Source organism: Palaemon carinicauda, chromosome 31, assembly GCF_036898095.1.
Source record: "Palaemon carinicauda isolate YSFRI2023 chromosome 31, ASM3689809v2, whole genome shotgun sequence".
Lineage (NCBI taxonomy): Eukaryota > Metazoa > Arthropoda > Malacostraca > Decapoda > Palaemonidae > Palaemon > Palaemon carinicauda.
This window is the reverse complement of record NC_090755.1, coordinates 42,275,139-42,286,372: the sequence shown is the minus strand read 5'-3', so window position 1 is coordinate 42,286,372 and position 11,234 is coordinate 42,275,139. Positions and strand designations below refer to the sequence as shown.

General features: G+C 40.2%; 1 protein-coding gene across 1 annotated transcript; it reads left to right on the top strand.

Moving 5' to 3' along the window:
* The first annotated feature begins 5,879 nt into the window (after nt 1-5,879).
* Nucleotides 5,880-6,644, top strand: LOC137624707 (uncharacterized). Its single transcript, XM_068355658.1, has one exon. It carries the CDS (start codon nt 5,880-5,882, stop codon nt 6,642-6,644), a length of 765 nt encoding a protein of 254 aa, XP_068211759.1.
* The last annotated feature ends 4,590 nt before the right edge of the window (nt 6,645-11,234 follow it).

Below are 11,234 nucleotides of genomic sequence, written 5' to 3'. Positions count from 1 at the left end.
CTTCTTTTGGTATAGTCTCCTCGCTGGATGCAGGTTCATCTCGCAATCTCCATAGCAATCTGGCCCCCAAATTCTCGGAGATATAAAGCTTTCCATTCATCATGGGCATGTGCTCCGTATACTTCCAGGGGTTGGTTTCAGAGCAGTGAGGAAGGTCAGATACTCTAAGGGGCTTAGCAGAGACCCTGGAAGCGCCAGGGCGTTTCCCTTCCTGTACCTCTCCCTTCATCTCTTTGAGATCTTGCTTATTCTCCTCTTGTTCCTTCCGGAATAGTGTCAATATCTGCTGGATCGACTCTAGGAGCTCTTCGCTCCTGCCAACCTGTATAGCCAGTTGGGGAGTTGGGGCTGAAGAGGTTGGCGGCATAGGTTGATATGCCGACACAGTGAACTGAGGGCCTTCAGTCACCGTCGAAACGGATCCTTCTTCCTTCGTGGGTGGTTGAACCACTTCTTCTTCAGGGCCTTCTTGCAGTGGTCCTGTTCGGTGTCAGTGGACACCTCCGACATCCGTTCTTGTTGAATGTCCAAGCCTTGCATTGCCTGTTGATATCCGCGTCCACTGTCTCTTGGATAAAGGGAGACTGGACCTGTACCTGAGGCACAACCGTACTAGATATAGCCTTAGGAAACAGAAGGCACTTTAGAGATTCGTTAGAGATTCGTTAGGTAGGTAAGGTCCCGGAGAGATCTTCTGGAAGCCTCTTACTCACCTTCGAAGGGTTTCCCTTGCTGTATCCCTTGACTCCAGGGTGTCAGGGATATCTTCTCCAAATCCGTCGGTCAACAAGGTCGAGCAGTTGGACCAACACTACGGGTCCCAGTACCTCAGGGATCCAGATACGATGTGGCAGGGGGCATGAGACCTGCACATCATATGCCCACAAAAGTCATTACTCTTGTGGTTGCAGAATACAACTGTACACTTCACCATTGGCTCCTCCTGTAAGGGAGAAAAAGGGTGAAATGAGTCCTCAGTTGTTTATATCATTGATATAATGCATACTTAAAAATAGTAATACTTACTATTATATTTATTAGCTTAGGATAGTAAGCTGGAAAGGAAATAGGAAAGATACATGTCTGTGTTTCCTCTCACAGGCAATCGCTGAGACGTCCGTCAATATTAATATTTAAACTCCTTATACGGAAAAATACAGAGTGGAATAACTCTCGTACGTAGAGCCGGAGCTAGTGATTATTTATAATAACTCCTCCACCTGTAAAATACTACACTGAACGGTGTTTCATGAGTGTCCCGATAATTAAAGGATTTATCAGGGTGTTGAGGGAATACTTCAACCTCAGCATCTTATGCGGTCCCAACAATAGACTGCGAAAGGATACACAGAGTATGTTAGAAATACTTGTACTACTGTATTGTTGTATACTGTAGTTTTACCAACTACTGTATTTTTATATTCTGTAATTTTCCAACTACTGTATTGTTATATACTGTAGTTTTACTGGCTACTGTATTGTTGTATACTGTAGTTTTACTGGTACACTACCGGGATTAGGCTAGTGTCTGGCGGCACTAAGTGATAGAGAGAGAGAAAGAATGGATGGGAGGGTTTCCTATTATTATGGTTTAGCACAATAATTGGAAGTGTAGGAGGGCTACTGCCGTCTACTGTCTCCTTGCCAGAATGAAAATTCTAATGGAAGGGGAGGAATGCATCTGATTCTAGCTTCCATCCAGCCACAACTTTTGCCGCTGGCTGTACTGCCGGTTGTGAGGTCTGTGGATGGCAGTCCAAGAGAGGATTGAAGAGTTCTCAATAGTATATTGGGTTTCCCACCGGCACCCAACAGGGCTGGCTCAATCTTTCCACACGGGGTATTCACTTCCGGTGAAGGAAGGACATATGGGGGAGCTGGCCGAGGCGGCAACCTAACCGCCTCTGGTAGGGTTCCGGCTGGCAATTTAGTTAACCTGGCAAGCCGGGATGATTGTGAAATACCAGTCAAAAGAATGTTGTGATGGCTAGGACGACACTAAAGGACAGAGGGGGGAAGGAAAAGGGTCTTATAGTTTACAGGGGAGAAAGACAGCGGCAGGCATGCTGTCTACTTTCGGCTGTAAACCAATGAAGCATGGCTTTCTGTGCCGACGCCGTCGTGGTTGGCAGAGGAATAAGAATTCCCCTGTTGGCGACATTGTCGGCTATAAGACATGTCTCATAGTCTACAAGGGAGAAAGGCGGCGGCCGGTATGCTGCCTACTTTTGGTTGTAAACTAAGGAAGCATAGCTTCCCTTGCCGACAACGTCGTGGGCGGCAGAGGAATCATGATTCCCCTTTCGGCGACATTGTCGGCTGCAAGACAATACACCCTGAGTTACTGTCATACTTCGAAGCCGGGATACTCGGCGGCAAAGAAGATCGACGGTAAAACTATCTAATTCAAGCCAGAGTTAACTACTCAGTGGCGATGACGAAAGATAAGGTTGCCGCTTGGGATGGCGGCACAAAAGGGGGGAGAAAGGGTTTATCCTCTTTTCTCTAAAAGAGAAACGTATCGAATTATATCAATAAATTCTAGGGGCTATATATCCCCAACCAAATTAATAGGAAACGATATAAGAGGTTAAACAATGGGATTTACATTATTAACGTATACAGAACGGGTTAGGCTAGCCTAGCTCGGGTTGTGACCGCGGCTACGATTGATACCACCGGGGTCCTCGTCGTATACGAAAGTAACGTTACATATCAGAAGAGGAAATATTATATGTATGCAATCTTCACTAGTATAATTTGCCTAACTAGCTAAAAGCTTCTTTATAGGTAAATTCCCGGAACGTCACACTACTAACTAAATGATTTGCATTTATGGTGTGCGACAGCGGTCTCAAAATGGTCGCCTCCGGAGTTGGCTGCGCTCCACTTAACACACTTAAATTACACACATTCAACTGTGAGAAGGGAGCTATAGATTATACACAGGAAAGATCAAATACTCAACTTTCCAGAGGATGAAGATGCTGGAGATTACATTATAATAATTCAATAAACCGTAACAACACCGAGAGAAACGTGGGAGCGCACTTAGCTTAAATGCTACAGTTGAAAGGAATGATGGGCCATAGTAGTACGGGGAGAGGGTCCACCGGGTACCTTGATAACGGCTCCCCTTTCGTTTGCCACTCTTCCCCCTCAAAGAGTTAAATCTATTTGTGGTGAAGATTGCTATGTGTCGTATAAAAAAATACGTCCCCAGATTTTATGCGATATCTTTAAAGATATATTAAGGATAATAGTGCCTGGAGTTAGAATTCTGGACACCTATGGTTAATTATCTGGGAGTATCACTGTAGCAAATATCCCTTAGAAAGCTACCTAAAGGAACCTTCCATCAGGACGACATGGTCGAGCCCAAAAATACATCATTGTAAATACACAGAAAGCTCCCTAAACCATAGGAAAAATGCATGCGCAATAACTCCTCTTCAGTCTCTCAGATGTGAACAATGAACTTGGTGGAAAACATACTTCACATTTTACTAGACCGATATGTAAGTTATTATGCCTTAGCCCCTATTAAACATATAGAGAAAAATACCAAACTAGCCAGCACTCGTCCATTTCTTATAGTGAATTCCAGTTTCGCTAGAAATTAGAGTATCATATATTAAATCAAATTTCAATCCTACCTTACTTGGTACTACCAAATAATATTATATAGGATGTTTGTTTCTTTCTTGACATTGAAGTTGAATGTAGAAATGTGCTGCATTGGGTTACATCTAGTTGTCTTCCTGCTGCTGCTTTTCTCTGCATGGGTTTTTTTCTTAACTGTAGTCGCCAGTATTAAATATGGTGTTGATTATCAAAGTTAAATACTGTCCTCAAACATACCTGGAATAATAATAGTTACTTGCAGAAAATTTTCCTATCCTAGCATCTCGCCAATATTGGATATGATGTTGGTTATCAAAGTTAAATACTGCCCTCAAACATACCTGGGATAATAAAAGTTAATTGTAGAGAATGTTCCCATCCCACTATCTTTGCCGACTTGTCTTCTGGTTGGATGGGATATGATCAAAGACTTCTTATCAAAATACGTTTAATCTTGCTCAGGTCTACATTTCTGCTCTACAGTAACAACTTGCGGCCCTCGAGTGAGGATATGTAAAATAAAACTCGTACACAACAATGCAAAAATAACAAATGAGCATCGCTCTCAAAAAGACTGGATCCTACTGCAATACAAAAGTAAGAAGAATCACATCCTAACTTTAGGGCTATTAATTAATGATTAAATCCTTCATAGCATACGCTACTACACTTATAAACAATGTTGAAACATGTTCTATCAATGCAATACTGTGCAACATTACTTTTATTACCCATAGACCATATAGTATTATAGTAAAAAAAAAAACGTAACATAAAGGAAGGTTGATTTATGTAGTGCAACGAGAAACTTTCCTCAGTGAAATACAAGCTTTGTCTAATCAAAGGTTGATTCCTAAAAATTCTGGTTAAGAAAACTGGATCCATTTATTGATGATGAAGGTCTTGTGAGGATAAAGGGTAGAATTCAGATTTGTGACTTGAGTTATGAGTGAAAACACTCCGTCATTCTTCCTAATGGCCCTGTCACACCTTGACGATTCAGCCAGCATATGCCGACGTATCAGAATTTCCCTAAAACGCTGGCATACGCTGAATTATCGAATTTTTTTTCAATTTTGGGCGTATACATAGCGTATTCATAACGAGTTGGACGTATTCATAACGTATCAGTAAATTATATAGAACGTTTCGATAACTTATAGATAACTTATTCCAACGAATGCCTAGCGTGTTGCCCGCGTACACAACTTATGCCCACCGATAGTCTAACTTATGCATAGCATGCAGCAGCGTATTGCCGACGATCACGTGTCGTAGTCTATAAAAAGGCTGCCGCTCGACGTTTCCTCCATCTCTCGGATGATATGAACATCTGCTCACCATGAAATCTAGAGGAGTACTGACGGGTTCCTCCTGTGAACCCCATTTTTATATCCCAATTCCCCTAAACGCTACCAATACGCCATTATACGGCAGCTGTACGTTAGAAACACGTTCAGTAAGTTCTGTGGTCGTCCGGAACATGTTAAATACGTCTATATACGTCAATATGCGTAGGAGATAAGTTTGATATAAGTTATACATACGTTCAAAGCACGTTACTCATAAGTTTTGGGTACGCTAGACATTATCTCGACGTATTTGGACTTATGAGCAACCTACACTTAACGTGTTTGAACGTGTGTCAACGATCGCATAACTTACCTATTACTTATGGCCTGCGTATACGGGACGTATAGCCATACGCTGACATACGTTGAGAAATTTTGAGCATGCACAAAATTTTTCGACGACCTCGACGTACTTCGACGTATACCAACGTGCTTCAGCGTGCTGTTAACGTATAAAAAACTTACCCATAACTTATTCGACGTTCGCCAGCGTATTTGCCAAATTTTTCGGCATACGCTGGCTAAATCGTCAAGGTGTGACAGGGCCTTAAAGGACATTTCTTCAAGCACTTAGTAGAGTTTCAACATAAGTTTCTAAAAAATTCTGGCGTAAACAGCATTGTTTCATCATTAAGATCTAGTTTTTGTGTAACTGGTTCAAGAAAATATGGCTAAGACTATCATACAGGAGTGTTTAGATTATTTCCGGCACGATAGCCATCCTTGTAGCAACCTACAACTCCATTGCCTGATTTGAGGGTTACTCCAGCACCCCCCTTATCAGTTACAGGTATAGATTTTGCAGGGCCAGTATTTAGTGCTGATTATCCAGGGAAGAAATTATTTTTGTTGCTTTTTACTTGTGCTATAGTTAGAGCAGTGCATTTGGAATTCACATTGTCTATGTCATTGATTGATTGTATGAAGGCTTTATGGAGATTTGCTGGTCGTCGAGGTATTCCGAGTGTAATTTATTCCGATAATGCCAAAACCTTTGTTGCAGCCTCCTCGGAAGTGCAGAAGGTATATGGACACTTATCACCTAAATGGAAGTTTACTGTACCAAGATCACCATGGTGGGGAGGATGGCTTGAGAGACTTGTGGAGTCAGTTAGAATAACCTTTAAAAATAAAACGTTGGGAATTAGATATGTAAGTAAGAATGAATTAGAGACTACTCTTGTCGAAATTGAGTCATTGATAAACTCTCGACCTCTGACCATTGTAAGTGATGAGCTAGACTTTGAACATTATCTCACACCTTCTCATTTTATTCTTGCTAGGAATATAACTTCTAACCCCCCTGTTGACATTGAACTATATGTCGTAACTCCAGATGACCTACGTGATAGAGAAGAAATTGGAAATAACAGGTTGGAACAGTTTTGGAATGTTTGGAGGAAAGATTGCATAGCAAATCTACCTCCTGTAGTTAAAGGGTTTAACCAACAATGTAAATTGAAGGTTGGTAGCACTGTGCTTGTTAAGAAAGGTAATATGCCCAGATTATATTGGCCTATTGGAGTGCCCAGATTACATTGGCCTATTGGAGTGCCCAGATTATATTGGCCTATTGGAGTGCCCAGATTACAGTGGCCTATTGGAGTGGTTGTAAATGTAAATCCTAGAAGGCATGGGTTGATTCGTAGTGTTAATGTTAAAACTTAGGAAGGGTATCATTAATATATCAACACAAAGACTTCATGATTTGGAGATTAATACTCCCTTGAACCCTGGTTTAAAGAATCATTCTGTGCAAGTCCCTGAACATGTAAATGATAATTCTGAAATGAATAATGATGTAATAATGAAAACGCCGTTGTTGATGGTAACTTGTATTCTAAGAAGGGTCCTTAAATTAAAAGACCTCACATATTAGATTAGGTATGTAAATATCTTATTTGAATGATTTGTGTTGTATTCTGTGGCTTCAGTTGATGGTAGGCTACAGTATGCTATAACATATAGGCTTGTTATTGTTCCTATGTTAGGATGGGTTTTTCTAATAAATATAGAGACACGGAATCATCTACTTATTGTGAAACTTCTTAAGATAAGTGCCTTCGCCCCTATGGTGGGGAGAATATCAAATATTAGTATTATGTTATACAAAATCAGTCATTTATTTTAGTCATGCCTTTGGTAATTTGCTGATAAGCGTTTTCTTTCAGTAGCTTATAAGATGACGTTCCAGAATGATTACACTCACTCTCTCGTATTTATTTCTATATAATTTGATTAATAATTCCTTAATTAATTGCTGATGGTTTACAAAAACTATAAAACATAATTCTTGGCTTATTTGAGATCAGTGAAAGTTATTATCTCTGATTGTTTTAAATGATATTTTTTTTTTTTATAAAATATATATATTTTTTTTTGGAGGAAAATAGAGGGAAGAAAAGGCCGCGTGTAAAATGTAAATTCATACCCATAAAAGTTATTGTTCAACATTACATTATTTAGTGATTCATAGTAATATCACCTTACACACCAGGCACAAAGCAACTAGTCGGTCGTGCCTGCATGTGTTTAATTATGCAGCTTGGAATTAAGAAATAAAAGACGAAAAAAAACTCCATGTGTTCGGTCCTGGTTGAAACGACGCGAAGAGGAAAGAACATACAATAGGTTAATCACTAACCATTAGTGAGGGAGGTCACCTTGGAGGACGAGGTGACAATGAAGAACTTTATCAGACTGTCCAAAGAACAGTTCAATTATTTACTGACCCTGATGACACCTCATATTGAAAAGCAAATGAAAAAATTCCGATAGCTGTGTCTGCTGCAGACCGATTGACCATCACTCATCGTTATTTAACAACAGGTAGGCTAATCTATTCTAGATCCGGTGTATTAATTTGGTAATTTATGAAAGATGCTGATCTTATTGAATTTGTACACAGTTCTTGTAGAAGAAACGTAGCTCAGGCTTGGCTATTGTACACCATTTCCAAAAAACAAAAAAAAAACAAAACCTATAAATCTTATGGCTTTACTATAAAATAGTACAATATTACCAAGGATATTGGAACCCCCATAATTGAATAGATCTCGGCAAATACAGTATTTTAAATTGTATTTACTACTGTCGGAAACCATTGCCAAATAAGCAGCAGTAAAATTTGTCGAGACATAAATCCAAGGTTTGTAGTTGGGCTAATGGCTGGGTGTAATCTAAACATCTGCAGTGTATATATATATATATATATATATATATATATATATATATATATATATATATATATATATATATATATATATATATATATATATATATATATATATATATATATATATATATATATATATATATGTAAATTTTTAGCTTCAGCCAAATTTGGAAAAATGCAATAAAAATATATTTGTTGCATCAGAAATAGTGTGGTTTCAATGAATTTAACGTTTATTTTGACTGCAAACCAACCGATTCAGAGATTTACTATGTATACCCTAGTTCATCCCACCAATTATGGGGGACACCCTTTGGGAACCGGGGTTTTGGGTGGGGGAAGGGGGGGGAGGGTGTTGGGGCATTGAATGATATTTGCAATAAATGAATAATTAATGTTCCAGCACCCCTCCCCCATACCCCTAACTAGGCCTACCGGGGGGAGGGGGGTAGGGCCCCCCAGCGACCCCCCTTAAAGCCACAGTAATTTTCAGGGCACCATAGAACCTAACAAACCCACCTAACCTAATCTAGGGGCCCTGTACCCCTACCGGGGGGGCTTGCCCCCCCCTGCGACCCCCCCTTATGGCCACAGTAATTTTCAAGGCACCACAGAACCTAACAAACCCACCTAACCTAACCTAGGGGCCCTGTACCCCTACCGGGGGGGGGGCTACGCCCCCCCTGCGACCCCCCCTTAAGGCCACAGTAATTTTCAGGGCACCACAGAACCTAACAAACCCACCTAACCTAACCTAGGGGCCCTGTACCCCTACCGGGGGGGGCTTCGCCCCCCCTGCGACCCCCCCTTATGGCCACAGTAATTTTCAAGGCACCACAGAACCTAACAAACCCACCTAACCTAACCTAGGGGCCCTGTACCCCTACCGGGGGGGGCTTCGCCCCCCCTGCGACCCCCCCTTAAGGCCACAGTAATTTTCAGGGCACCACAGAACCTAACAAACCCACCTAACCTAACCTAGGGGCCCTGTACCCCTACCAGGGGGGGCTTCGCCCCCCCTGCGACCCCCCCCTTTAACCAGGGGTAAATTTGAATATATATATTTTGTTAAATCACTTCTTACCTTTAACGGAAGATGACGATGAAGATGTGGAAGGTTGTGGTTGACCCTCTTCTGAATCATCAAGTACTGGAATACGTTCAGATTTGGTACAATACCACACATGTCTATCCTCACGAAAATGTAAAGGCGAATCACATTTACCACACTGGACACTTAAAGGTAATACGGAATGCTCCCTTAGAAAACGATTCACTACTTCAGGAGTTCCATTATAATTCCCATGAAATCTGCCGATCACATCAAAATAGGAATAACGACATATTTCACACAACCGTACCGGAGGATCCATGACAGTCAAGTGACGTGTGATGAAAATATAGAAACCGGAACTTTTGAAAACCGAAAACAAACGACAATCACGGGTTTCTCCCATAATGAAATAGGGAAAAAAACAAAATACTATCGTTTACAATGTTATATTGCACGAAAAACAGATCCTTGAAACAAGACTGAGAGACCAATGAATCGTCCAATAATAACCCTTGAAAAGAACCCAGTAGTATTTAGATTGGAGGAGCGACATTAGTGGGAGGAGCAAATGCGCATTCAAGCAAATATTGTCACATTGCGCAATGGGGAGGAGCCAAGTAAGATGAAAACAGATATACAAACTAACAAGAGCTACCTTGCGTGCCCATGGAAAGATATACACTAAACTTAGAAAAAGTCAAGACCTTCAATTCCTGAAATATTTTTTTTCTCTGTAAGTATGCATTAGCGACAATAATGTATTGAGAAGAAGTGTTTTGTTATCACGTGCTTTACTAGGAAAATATATTAATATAATACATTTCCCAATTTGGTTGAATCCAAAACTTTACCATATATATATATATATATATATATATATATATATATATATATATATATATATATATATATATATATATATATGTATATATATATATATATATATATATATATATATATATATATATATATATATATATATATATATATATATATATATATATATATATATATATATATATATATATATATATTTGGGCTCAAGCCATGTCGTTCTGATGTGAGGTTCCTTCAGTAGCTTCCTTAGGGTATATATGACTACAATAGATTTTCCCAGAGAATTAAACCAAAGGTTTCACAGAATTCTAACTTCTGGCGTGAGTACCCATAAGGTTTCCCTTTAGGATATCGTATGATAACGGGACGTATGCTTGACACATAGTGTTTACGCTTCGAGGGGGAAGTGTGGCAAGTTACTAAGGTCTCCTCCTTCGTTACTTTTACAGTACTCTGTGACGTCACAACTGCCGCCATGTTGGCCGCCATCTTGGTTGACGTCACCGTTGCGCGCCTTCCTCATTCCTTCTTACGTAGTGTTTATGACCGGGTGATTTTTCCCAGTTGTTCGCTTGTAATATCATCATGTCGCAATCTTCTGCCTCGCCTTCTTCTTGAAAGTTGAGTACCATATTCTTGTATAAATCAGCTCTCGCCGTAAAGTAACGCCTTTTTATTTCAAAATGCCGTGTTTTGTGGCCGAGCTGTGCTTTGACCGGAGCCGTCATGGCGCTGACGCTGTTGTTCGCTTCGCATGCTTTATTTAGTTAGCCCGAACAACCTTCCCGGTCTTATAACTAATTATCAGCATTAGTTATTTAGTGTTCATTGCTAGGAATTAATTATATCATGCCGTTAGTATTCTTTATCGGCGAGTGTAGGTAGACGAATTCGTAGGCTCGATTGCTAGCCTAGCCCTTAGGCTCGATAGGGTAGACGTTATTGTTTACTTTCATGCATGATATAATAAGTGTTCCTGGTGTTGAATTATGAAATGAAGATGTTAGGCATTTATACATATAAGATTCAGTGATTGCACATGTTTTTCTCCTTCTAGGAAGTATACAAGGTGTTTTGATGATCTTGGTAGTCAACTCCCTTGCCCCTAACCTAATTGTTAGGGGTTTTGTATACTTTCTCACCTCCCCAGTTACCTTATCCAAGGTAATCTCCTCCCTCTGAGGTAGCCTAG